Below are 13,644 nucleotides of genomic sequence, written 5' to 3' on the forward strand. Positions count from 1 at the left end.
TTTATTTAAACAACTTTGCTTTTTGTGTTCACGCTATGATTTAACATTTGTAAACTCTATTGAAGAGTTCATTTTTAATGCAATAATCAATCCATTTTATTCCGTTCATTCCGGTTTTTACAATTTCAAAGGAGATTCCCCTTACGACCTCCACTAATATTGGCCTAGTTTAAATAATCTCCATAATGAAAGAAAAAATGTGTTGTTCATTATATTTGTTTTGGGTCTCCTTAATGGCAGAACATGATAGATTTCATTACTATTTATCAAGTAAGATCCGAAACCCCTAACGAGGAGTTAATGGATGCCATTTTGACTCAATAGATTGCAGATGTGGAAAGGAAAAATTGATAAGGAAAGTAGGAAATGAAAGAAAGGTAGATTGGTAATCTGAATTGACAAGAAAAATAGAAGATCATTGGTAATCTGAATCGACAAGAAAAATATAAGATCACTGAATTTCCTTGTTTCTTCTTAAAGTGATTGTACTTCCTAAAATCCACTAATTTTTACTTTGTTGAATAACTAATGTTGTTCCTTTCTCAAGTAGCATGGTGTGCTTGAAATCAATTGCTATTTTATGATACACAAAACAGTCGAATTCCTTTGTGAGGCTTTGACTTGACCAACATGGTTGAGAAGAACATGGTGCAAATAGCTATGGATGATGCAGCAAATTATGCCATTGCGAATAAACTTCTCATAAATACGAACCCATCCTTATTCTAAATTCCTTGTGTTGTTCATTGCCTTGATGTGATGTCACTATTTCTAGAGTTGAATTTATAAATAAATATGAAAAATAATAAATTAATAAACAAATAAAGTGGGGGGATCACCACTTAGTGTGTTGGTTGAGTGGTGATGGTGTTGTTGTCCCCACCTAAGTTCAAACCTCCACTGGACCACTGTGATCACAGGCTTGTGCCTTCACTGATCCAATGTGCTCACAGGTTCAGCCCTCAGCTTTCTATTAAGGGGATGAGCTCCCCCATTTGTGGCCTCGCTGGTTCATAGCTCTAGATCACAAGCAATTCATAATAGGAAAAAATCTGGAACATCTGAAGAAGGGGCATTACATGTACCAGAATCAAATATATTCAGGAGGACAGCCCACAGCTTGTCTGTCCAAGCTAAGTGTATTTCCAATCTCCCCATCTTGAATGTGTCACCAGACTTCTTTACCTGTTGGTCAAGCATTGAACTCCAGCAATGTGTATTCAATCCTCCATTTATGTTTGCTTCTTTTTGAGTTTCCTCAGGCATTGGCCACTTCGATACTCAAAGACCCGTTATTTTCTCTAGTCTCTCAAGCATTTGCATTTATTGGTTCCCTCATTTTAAGCACCCTTGCCCCTCCCTTTCACAATTATAAGGGATGAAGCAGCCAGAAGGGACAGGTATGGAGAATATATTCAACCACCAAACATAGTGACCTATCTTCACCATCAATATTTCATGGCCTCAAGATTCCTCTTGGTTGATTAAGAGCATATCTGACCAATTATAGACGTAAATTGGCCATCTCAATCAATTTATCACCTTTGGTCTGTTCAAGACACAGAAATCACAAAGTCTTTGTTCAACCATCCAAACTCCAATGAGATAGGATGATAACATCAATTAAGGAGATTGGGGATGACAAGTTGCTAACTTCTCAAATTTCATAACCAAAGGTGGTCAATTTTTCACAACCCAAAATCTGCCACTTTCAAACCTATCCATTTGCAAGCAATTGAAGACTACCCGAGAATTACCTGCTTTCACCAAATTAAAATTGTTGGAGATTTTAAACTCATAAATTATCTTCAAGATGGATGCCTAATAGCTTATAGATGAGCTAATGATTTCTTGGAAATATATAACAAATGTTCATATGTTGCCACTTACCAATTATGTTAATCTCATTCACTATTTTCAAGTCGTTATAAGCTACCATCAAAGTTTCAAGGATTAATCATCATCGTAGATAGTAAGGACATTCAGTACATGTGTTTCTTCTTCTGCAGCCTCCAGCTTCTTCCATGAGAAATTCAGCAGTTTTACAGAACTGTTAAGTTCCTTCTGGATGGCAGCAATGGTTGATAAAAGAGTGTCTTTGGGACTCTTATAGTAAGATGGGGTTCAGCCCTCTATTATTTTATACTATGATATATAAGATTAATGCTTTCCAAATACTACGAAAATTTCTTACAGCAGCAATGCATTGGAAATATTACAACATACCTTATGAAAGGAAGGGCTGGGTCTGCGCATCTTGTCCCTGAAGGAAGCCTTTCAGCTGAACTTGTCAATGCATTTGCAAGACCGCTCTGACCAGTGGGAGTTATAAGTGGATAGTGTGACCTAAGCAGCCTAGCTGCTGCACTCCATGCAGCTAGAGGATCAGCAGCACGCACAGCAGACACCAGTATTTCTCTCAAAACAACCATCTGCAATGTGCTCCATTGGCTTTCAAACAATGATGCTATTGATTGTGCTTGCAATCTGCCTCCATCAGAAGCTGATTGAACTTCCTTTCATGCATTAATGAAAATGAAACTAGATTTCATTATTAGAATTTAGAATAACTAGCAAGTGCTAACAATGAGCAAATAATAACCATTATTAGAAGCTGACTGGATTCCAGTTTTGTATATGTAAAACACAACCCAACCTCAAACATCTCAACATAAAATGACATTACATGAGCGGCATTGTATCATTCAAACTGGAGCAAACCATATATTCAATATAAAAAATCTACTTGTTTGGTATTAAATTGTTTTTTAATATGTAGACAGTTATACTAATTCCTCCCAGAGTCACTTTTGATGTCATATTAACAGGAACAAACAATAAACACATAATCTATATTAATTCACCAATGAGTGTGAACAAGAAAACAATATATTCTACCGAAAAAGATCTTTTAAAAATTTATATGAACATAGATAAGTGTTCAAGCTCATCTGTGCCAAGCATGTAAAATATGAAGCCTGTACCAATTTAAAAGGTTGTTTGTTTGGAAAATTAAGAAATCTGAAATAAATAACAGCCTACCACTATGCTTTCCATCCCAATACAGAATGAATATGAAATTGGATGGCTAGAGTCTACCAACCTGGCATTAGAATGAAATCAATCGTGTCAAATTTCAAATTCTTTTTAGCTTCCAATTTACATAGATACATATTATATGTGGACTTTGTCAGTTTTATCTGGTTTGGATTGTTATGAAAAAACTAATGATAGCCCACATTTAACATTCAATTTGCAATATTGTTAATGTAACTATTCAGATCATGTCAAGGGACACAGCTAGAGACCATTATGAAGCTAAAGGTGTAGCCAGGAAAATGGTGCATGTGCAAAAAGGTTGAGGGGGGTAAATATAATTACATCGTTACAATAAATAGACAATTTTACAATATAATATCCACAATAAACTTAATAATACTCTTCAGCAAGACATCAAAAGCAAGCACAAAGAAGGGGAAAAATTCCAAAAATACTTTCACATAAGAACATAGAGGGAAGGCACCTGTAACCTAATCGAAATCTTACAAGCATGTAGACCTGCCATTGAACTAATCACAAATGCACCATACAACTTGTATCTTCAATTTACAAGCCTTATAATGTCTCATAGAGCTTGCATTGCTGCATCTCAGAACTTTGGTGAAACCCTTTGCTACAGCCTATGCCTTATACAACCAACACAAATCTCTTTATCTTCCGACATGATTGACGATAGAACCTTTCTGACATCTTTCCAAGCATAGCATATTCTAAATGACTGTTTAAAATTATTTAGGAGAATAGATTGCATATGAACTAACTTTACAGAGCCAACAACTGCAGGATTGGAGAAAACATTAAACCTACCCTTCTGTTAAACAGAGTTGATGCCGTTTCTGAGCTATCAACCAGGGTCAGCCATTACTTCTGTGTGTCTCTTATGTGCTGCTTCCCAAAAATGCAGATATTTTATTTTTATCAGTTTGTTGCCAATGTTTCTGTAGTACTCTATGTAATGATAGGAAAAAATTCAAGTAACATTTAGTGGAAGGTGTGATCTTCCTATTTCCAGGTTGGAACTTTGTGCACTGCAATTAATGGACTAGAATGCAAGGAGTTGAAATTATTTACCGGGCTTCCAAGAGCTTTTGTATTGGCTTCTGATGAGAAGTTGGCCTTAATTCTTAGAGATCAATAGATTTGAAATGCTTCAGAGAGTGATATTTATGCATCATAATGAAAGGCTGATAAAGTACTGGAAGCAGAAGGGCAGCATGGCTCGGCAACCTATAAGCAAAGATTGGAGATGCCATTCAACTATACTTTACCACTATATGTAATGTCCCTTGGTCATCCTATGGGATTTGGGGCTCTAATTCTTGTATCTCAATTGAGAGAGACTTCCATTTTTGTTTATAATCTTTACTCATTCCTTCAGTTTGCTGCAAGTTTATTATCGTTGTGAAGGTTGAATGATCTTATTTGTGTTCATTATAACCTACTCCTCCAGCACAAACAAATCTTACATTGACCTATCTCTCATCACTCTAGAGGAGGTCAATTAACACTGTAGTGAGATTGGACTGTAAGGTTTAGGATTGTGTCTTCAATGATAACTTGATTGGATTGATCAAGTAGATCGAAATGCAAAGATTGCACCCATCGTGGAGGAGGATAGAGCATGAGTAGAGCCCTTGGATACCATTGTCACTAAGACATAAGTAGATAACATAGTTAGACCATCATCAAAAGACCTATCTTAGACTCTAGCACAAGACCTTTGTGATGTTGGGATGAATGAAACAAGCTTCTCTACTCCATAAACCACCATAGAATTTCTTAATCCATGGGTTTTGTATACATTTGATAGTATTTATAAATTATATATTTAAAAATGTTGTTTCCTAAGAACTACTTTTATACTATATACTAATGTATACTTGCACATGCAATCAGACTAGCTTCTACTTGACTAGTTTGTTGTGTCTGCAAAGTTTAAAAGTGTGTACGAAGCAAAATTTAATCCTTAAAAATCTCTATATTTCATGGATCTTTCAATTTTTCATGTGTTGGCCAATTCTAGGTATTGACCATAAGTCCTAGTCAAAAAACAGCTTGTTAAGTCCAAGGCAAGTACAATTCATGTAACATTGATTTGAATGAAGTGGACTCAATAATAGTGCCAACCCAATCATAAATACCAATGCACTAGGCTGTTGGAAGCTAGAATTTTATGCACTATTATTTACGATGGGATCTAGTTTTTAACATGTTGAGCATTAAGGTGCAAAAACTAATATTCTGTTCTATCCATGCATCATAGCTCTTATTGTGGGATATGGGTTTAAATGTATTAATTTTCCATAATCCATAGTAGTTTGCATTGCCGCTTCTGGTTTTGATTGTGGATATGGGTTTCCTATGTATTTTCATTATCCATTGTCATTTCACAGTGGATTAGTAATATTGTGGTTGGTAAATTCACTCAAGATTTTCTCCCAAACATGTTTGTTCAGGTATGCCACACCTATAATTGGAGGTGGCATATTATCTAGGTTTTACATCTAGACGTTTGGTCCCCATATTATCCAGCCATATGAGTTTTTGAATTTTGGGCTACTCCTTGGAATCTTCCTTTTATATCTTATGTGACATTTGACAAGGATATTTTTCATCGAATTAAGAAGGTTTCCAATACAATGATTTTTGTGAATGTTTTGTAGTTTTGTAAAAGGGTGAGTTTTTTTTTTTTTTCTAGCTTTTGCTGGTTTAAAATAAGCTCTAAAGCATTTTATGATTAGTATAATAAATTCTAAGCTTCGTGAAATTTATAATGATTTATGAGAATTATGGAAATAAATGCCATTGAAAATGTAAATCCTCCGATCTTTTAAATATAGAGAAATAATAGGGCAAGTAAAAAATTTAATAAGCTAACTGTGATGTATCAATAGAACAGAATGGTACTTTTTTCACATCAATGCTCAGCATGTTAAAAGCAATAAATGAATAAACTCGCCCTATTGAAATACAATTTAAAATAAGCGAGATTATCTACAATTAAGGCCAAGAGAGCATCATGTGCAACATTGACATACTTTTAACTATTGTATGGATAATGCATCAGTTTTTAGTTTTGGTGATATGTCAAATGCAAATCTAATAAAATTGAAGCAAATAGACATACTTAATTTAGCTATTCAAATTCTAGACAGCCATTTCGAAGCATTAAATGCAATGAGCAGATTCAAAATAAACAAAAAGAAACTCACATTTGATAAACAGTGAGGTTTATTGTGTTTTGCTTTAGTTTGAATACGATAAGACTTGGATGTCATTGTCAAGACTTGTAAGGCACTGATTGCAGCCCAACAATTGTCCTGCTGCAAATACAATTGCGCAACTTGCCTAGAAAAGAAAGCAGCTTTTCGCTCATAACCAAGAGCTCCAAACAAACGGGCAATTTCTACATTCAAAACCAAGCGATCACTAGCGTCAATGAGGGCCTTTGCACCGTCAGCAGCACCCATCAACAATTCTACAACCTCCTTAGCAAGCTCCCTTCTGCTAAATTCAAGCCAATGAAAACAGGGAGTTAACAAAGATGTTTCAAAAAAAGAATGTTCATTGCTTGCTTACAATCATCATATCACAAAACTGTGAAAGCATTCAACAAAATATGAAACCCAAATTGATAAAATATTAGCTCATAAATAATGAGATAGGGGATCAACTGAGAAAATTGAACAGAGTGCACTGAGCATATTGTCTCCAAAATAAATAGGTTTTGCAAAAAAAACTTACAAGTATTTGCATGGCTAAGATTTAAAAATATTAACCAGCATAAGGGATTTTTGAAATTTCTCTATGAGAAGAACAAAGATTACAAATGCCACACATTATATCCCAAGAACCGTGTATTCAGTGCTTATTTAAATAATAATAGAATTGCCATATCAGACTCCAAGAAGGCTAAACCTTCCTAAAAAGAGCAATATGCCTTGATAAGTAAAACAATAAGAAATTATGTCCACGAAACCTCCACACTGCTTCATAAAATTAAATTTCAACTTTCAAGTGAGGCTACCACCAAGTCAAAGGGGATAAAGACATAGCATGAATAGCCCTGAAGACAAAGGAAGGCTTATATGAATGGTCAGCACTTCCTTCTACATTCATGAGGCTGGTGAATGATGTGTTAAGTAATTCTTAGATTATTTTTGACTTGAGACAATTCTCAACTGGAAAATGAACTTACACAGTAATAAGACTAATCTTTGTAAGCATACTTTGGATATAACTTGTAGAAGTTCATAGCTTCATTCTCTTAATACAGATACAATGCATGGGAAAACTCTTTTTCTTAGGTTAGGGGTCAGCAATTCTAGCACCCATATTGACTTTGCCCATCTTGCTACAACCTTTTGAGGCAGAGACATTTGCAACACTATGCACTAGAAGCAATCTTACAAATGAGAAAACTGTAATGCTAACATTCTGACCATTTGTGAGGGGCGGTTATCCAATTAACCCTAACATATGACAGAGTTGTACATAATTTTCCAAAACAAATATCTGGAATAAACTGTGTTATATTCACTTTCGTTTACTGATATTTGTACAAGTAAATGCTTTTTTGTTATTTGCACCTCTACACATTCACAACTCATTATAACATTAGGCTGGTGTAGTAGATATCTGAAATACCCTTTTTTACAGCTCTTTTAAAACTTGAGCAAAATGCTACTATTTTTTGAAAGAAATTGTTCCACGGCAACAAAGGTAGGATTTATAATTCCCAAAAACATATAATAATTCATACGGTTTGTATATATTTGTATGCAGTCCATATACATAAATACTAATAAAACCCCTATGGAATCCAGGAAATCAATTATATAGTCTGTATCTGCAAATAGTCGATGCTAATTTAGAACAAACCTGTTACATCGATTATTGCTATAAACAATGGAGTCTCGGACTTACGGCAGGCCTCAGAATGGCTTTTTTTTGGCATACAAACCCTTATTCAAGCTGCTATTAAAATTACCATGCTGTGAATTGCTGAAAGGCTTCTTCAATTTGGTTGGAGGGGAAATTCATTGTGATGAAGGCCCAAAATTGGATGGTACCAGAACAGCTAAATTCACACAGTTTGCTGCTACAGCTCCACGACTTGCTAAATAATCACTAATAAATTGTGCTGGGGTTGTGTCCAGAACCGCTGCTGCCATAGGGGTTTCGTCCAGTAGCAGTTACACAAATTGCAGAGAGAAAAATAACAAAATCATGAACTAGGAATGAATTGATAAGTAGGAGATAATTTCCACAGCAAGTCAAATTGTGATATTGCTATCAGGATTTAACTGTGTGATTTTGAGTCAAACTCATTGACCCATGTTTCATGAGTAGTAATTTAACAGGAATCCATCTCTCATGAGAATAAATGGAACACTTAGCACTCATTGGATCTAGGTGATACTCACAAGGGTGAAGCACCGGGACTTCCCAGGAGGTGCACTCATCGGATCTAGGTGATGCTCACAAGGGTGAAGCACCAAGACTTCCCGAAGGTGCACTCATCGGATCTAGGTGATGCTCACAAGGGTGAAGTACTGGGATGTCCCGGCCTCCCGAGAAGTCCCAGTACTTCACCCCTATGAACATCACCTACATCCAATGAGTGCTAAGTGTTCCATTTATTCTCATGAGAGATGGATTCATGTTAAATCACCACTCATAAAACATGGGTCAATGAGTTTGACTCAAAATCACAGTTAAATCCTGATAGCAATATCACAATTGGAATGAATTGTTTTTTTCTCATCGAACCCCTTATAAATTATCCCCTTCCTAATAAAGTTGTGATTCCCTCACAAAATCCTTGATTTTTGGCAATTTCCAAATTAACACCACCATGAAGATTCCACCTAGTAACAAAAACATGGGTAATTTAGTTCTTCGTTCTAGTTCTGTTATCTTTCCTATGTATAACTTTACTTCTCTTGACAATTGTTTATTTAGATTTTAATAATTTTGATTGTTGTGCCCACATATCTATTACAATAATAGATAAGACGTCTATTATTAGTTAATGGTTATCTATTGTAAATATTTAGTTAGCTTTAGTTAGCTTTCGTTTTTTTAGTTTTATTTGTTAGAATAGAATATTTCTATTCTTTCCGCTTTATTCTTTTGTATAAATTGACCTCTTGGTCTCTGTTAATATCAAGCAAGTATTTACCAATTACCTCGTAATATGGTATCAGAGCCTAGTTCTTGAACTTTTTGAAAAATTTATAATTTCATTCGAAATTATTTGCTCAAATTTTTCGAAATCCAGCCAAGTCTCTTTTCTGAAAATCGTGGGAAGATTTTTTTGTTTTTGCAAAGTCTGCAAATTGAGGGAAATCGTGGACGATTTCATCTGCAACTCGCAATTTTCTTTTTCCTACTCGTGTTTTTTGAACTTGCATTTGTGGCTGAGGAACTCACGTTTTTTTTTTGTGCTAAACAAAAAATGACGGGTTTTCTGATTTCGGCTCAATTAGAGATGGCTTGCGTGTTCAAGTCCACGGTTTTTCAAGGGCAAAAGCAAAACCGAGACCCTCTGCCAATGAAAGACGGGAGCAATAATTTAAAAAACGTATAGTTTTTTTTTGCAGACAGTTTTCTGCATTCAGCTTTGCAAACTCACACCATTTTTTGGTGTTTGTTCAGCACACTCTAGCCCCATTCGTCCATGCACATCGATCCTTGAAGAAAAATCTGCCATTTTTTTATCAAGAAATCTGAAGTTTTTTCAAGCTTTTTTCAGCTAGGGCCGTTTTTTTTCGAAACCCTAATTTTTGGGGTCAAAAAAATATTTTGTTTGCAGATTCTTGGTGGGTTTTTTAAGAGGTCAACTGGGTTGTCCATTTTTTCTGGGTGCCTCGATTTTTGAGCCAACGGATCCAGAAAACGACAGCAGATTCCTTCTGGGTTTTTCGAGCTCTCTTCTAGGTCATTCTCTGATTCTTCAAGGTCTTTCGTATTTTTGCCTCGAAGAACGTGCCTTCACAGATTTTCACAATTTTTCATTGAAAAACGTGCCATGGCATCTCTGACAAATATTCTGCTCGAACATAATTCCAAATTCAATGGTCGCAATTATGGAACCTAGAAGCAGCGCATCATCGCAATCTTCGAATATCGAAACACCGATCAACTTGTTCTGGGTGTTACGCAGCGTCCGACTTCTCCGGGTCCTGATCAAAATACATGGGATCTGAACAATCGAGAGGCAGTAATGCTCTCAAACTATCCGTAGCTGATGACCAGCTTTCTCAGATTCCATCCGGCAAGACAGCTGCCGAAATCTGGACACATCTAAAAGGTCTTCATGAGACTTCTGACAAGAGCCGAGCTTTCTTTCTGAAAAACACTCTGTTTTCTATTGTCGTGGATGAGCGCACCTCGCTCCAGGCACACCTGAATCGGATTCAGGAAATCCGTGATCAGTTACTTGCCATCGGTCGCAAGATGGAGGAAGAGGATATTGTGGTAATCACTCTTCGGAGTTTACGAAAATCCTATGAGCATTTTATCGAGACTCTCAACATCACATCTACTGGTGTTGATCTAAAGTTCACTGATCTCTGCACCCTGCTGCTTCAGCAAGATCGGTGGAAACAACAGTTTGGTAGCAGCTCCAGTTCCACCTCCACTGAACAAGCTTTTTGCTGCGAAATCCTTTCAGAAGGATAAGAGCAAGTTTCAACAACCATCTCAGCAGAAGTCTTCTGCTCCAGCATCCGATGGTACCAAAAAGAAGAACATTCAATGCAACTATTGTCACAAGTTTGGTCATATGAAGGTTGAATGTCGGAAACGCTTAGCTGCCCAGTCTAAGCAATTAGGTTCGCAACCCAAAGCGAACAGTGCAAAGCACACTGAGCAAGCGGAATCTGCCTTTTACGTCTTCATGGCTAAAAGACCTACAGATCATGTGAAGTCATCTGCCCAGTACATTGATTCAGGTGCCTCTCGACATTTCACTCACCGCAAAGACTGGTTTACTGACTAACAGCCTTATTCAGATTCTGTTATTTTTGGTGGTGGAGAAGAGTACATGGTTGTTGGTAAAGGCAACATTCAAATTCAGTCTGTTGGGAGGAATCTCATATTCCTTGATGTGTACTACGTTCCAGGGATGGAACTAAATCTACTCTCGGTCAGTCATGTTGTGAGGTTTTCACACATCGCCCCAAAATCTTGGGGACCCCCTTTTTAATCGCCTTTAGGGCCAGTGGAGAAGGTTAGATGTATTTTTCACCCGGTTTCAACTTGATTTTCCAGAGCTATCAGTTCTATCCTTAGGCCGAATAAGTTCAAAATTGATTTCAACTTGGCAGGATAAGATTGTGAATTTTGTACTTAGACGATTTCTTTTGAAAATTTGGATTTAATTGTAAATTTGAATGATTTTCAAATAAGGAAATTTTTCGTTAGACTTAGGTTCTTGGAAAATCTTATTTTTTTTGGTGAAATAGAATTTAATTTTGTAAGATGAAGTTAAATTGCAAAATCGATTTTTACTCTAGAGGCAATTTTATTTTTTGTCATAAAATTTTAATTATTTAGCAAAATCGATTTAGAGGAAAATTGCAAAAATTGGCTTTAATAGATTAAATTTGCCTTGAAAGCTTTTGGTATTTAATGAAATTGGTAAATTAATATTAAGAAATGGCTTTTGGTTAGCCAAAATTCAACTTCAAGGATGTATTAATTAGCAAACCATCATTAAATAGAAATTTTTAGCATCCCCAAGGCACCATTTAATTTCGTTTTGCAATTTGTGGTTAATTAGTAAATTAAAAGTGCAGTTTTCATTTTAGAAAATTAAAATTTTGGCAAAGTATTTAAAGTGGGCCACTAACTTAGCTTTAATTTTGTTTTTTTTTTTCCTCTATAGGACCAAGTCGGCCAGCCTGGGAGGAAGGTGAAAGCTGCTATAAAGGGAGTCCCCTCCCATGTCATTTTCATCAATTCATTTGTTCCTCATGCTTGGGCGAATTTGAAGCAAGGGCAGATTTTTAGACTTGGGCGAAATTGGTGGAAGGCAGTTTTTTGGCGATTTTTGGGCAATTTCTCCATTGCCATTGTTAGGCGATTTGTCTAAGGGCCAGATTTTTTGCGTTTTTGGGGATTTTTGCTCCACTTTGTGGGCTGCGATTTGTGCCCTAGGTGGCAGATTTTACAGATTTTGCTCCTTCTTTGCTTGGGCGAATTTTGTGGAAGGGCAGATTTTTTTCATGCTTAGCCGAATTTTGTGGGGGCCGAAATTTGTGGAAGACAAAATTCTGATTTTCTAGAGGGGCTGCAATTTTTATATCAGATTTGGGCAATTTTGTTGGGAGAAGAGATACATAGGAAAGTTTGATTTTTGCATAGAAGGCAAGTGTTGGATCAGCTTAGAGGCTTTGTTTTCTAATTTGCAAAGGGATTTGTAATTCTTTGATGTCATATCCCGGGTTTCGAAAAGTTGCTGTAAGATTATTAGTTAAGGTGAAAGTCATCATCTAGAGTTGCAAGGAGTGCTTAAGCTGACATCCATTCTTTCGCTCTTTTCTAAGAATTGCACTACTTGGTTCTTCTTGCCTTTTGGTCCACCACTCTACCATCCCGTAATAGGGCGACGAGCATGGAGGATGATAGTGCAAGTAAGAATCCCAAGCGGGCAAACGCTAAGAAAGACAAAGAGGATATGATGCCCAAAACTTCCTTCTTCTCGAAAATGAAGAAAATAACCGATACTAATATCGCTACAGTGGACATGATACGGATGAGGGACAGACTAAAGGAAGGACAATCCCCCTTGGCAAAGAGGATATACAAGAGCGGAATTGTACATGCGGCAGCTTTTCCTCCTACTTTGCCTTGTCCGGAATTGATTATGGAGTGTGCATCCAGATTTGATCTAGACAGTAAATCCATCATTTTTGGCGAAGGGAAGAGAGTGTTGGCCAACATTGGCGAACAAGCAATTGAAGAGACATTTAATATTCCCCAGAGCAAGGGCATGACAGTTGTAATGGTGGATCAGGCGGCCAAATCATTTCAAGGTAACCAAGAGGCCTACTTCTCACATCTAAAGCGGAATTGGATACACGAAGGAAGGAAAGGAGTTAACAAATCAACAAGGCTTACAGTGGCAAATTTCAAGCCGGAATATGGCGATCTCATTGTTCTTCTCAGCCGGATCATGGGCCTAGCTCAAGCTATGCAATTCGAAAACTAGATGTACTTCTTCATTGATGAAATTGAAAAGGGAAAAGGAAAATTTGATTGGGCTAGGATCATAAGTGAAAATTTAGAGTTGCAACTTAGAACAGTTCAAAACCAAAGGCAATTCTACATGGGATCCTATCTGTTTTACTTAATTGCTAGATTGTATGAGAGTCCGGGACTTAGGGCCTTAGGAGAGATTGGTAATGGGCCGGGGCAATATTTGGTGCATGAATGCTATCCGCAGCTTCATTTGCACAATAACAAGGATTACAAGATGTTTTGCGATGCATTCGCCATGAAGACAGTAAGGGTATTACAAGGGGCACCTGCTAAGAGACTTTCATCGGAAGCAGAAGCAAGGATTAAGAAGTTTGG

General features: G+C 36.7%; 1 protein-coding gene across 2 annotated transcripts in view; it reads right to left on the minus strand.

Annotated features, from left to right (window-relative positions):
• The window catches only part of TRS120 (transport protein TRS120), a 129,522-nt gene that overhangs the window by 39,847 nt on the left and 76,031 nt on the right, over positions 1–13,644 (minus strand). For both annotated transcript variants that reach the window (XM_089798904.1, XM_089798903.1), the window contains 2 exons: positions 6,273–6,564; positions 2,227–2,516 (listed from right to left, as the gene is read on the minus strand). In XM_089798904.1, coding sequence (XP_089655030.1) covers positions 2,227–2,516; positions 6,273–6,564 — 582 coding nt within the window. The remainder of the gene's footprint in view (positions 1–2,226; positions 2,517–6,272; positions 6,565–13,644) is intronic.

The sequence above is a fragment of the Cupressus sempervirens genome, chromosome 9 (assembly GCF_028749045.1).
Source record: "Cupressus sempervirens isolate cs-2001-9-10 chromosome 9, ASM2874904v1, whole genome shotgun sequence".
In the NCBI taxonomy this organism is placed as follows: domain Eukaryota; kingdom Viridiplantae; phylum Streptophyta; class Pinopsida; order Cupressales; family Cupressaceae; genus Cupressus; species Cupressus sempervirens.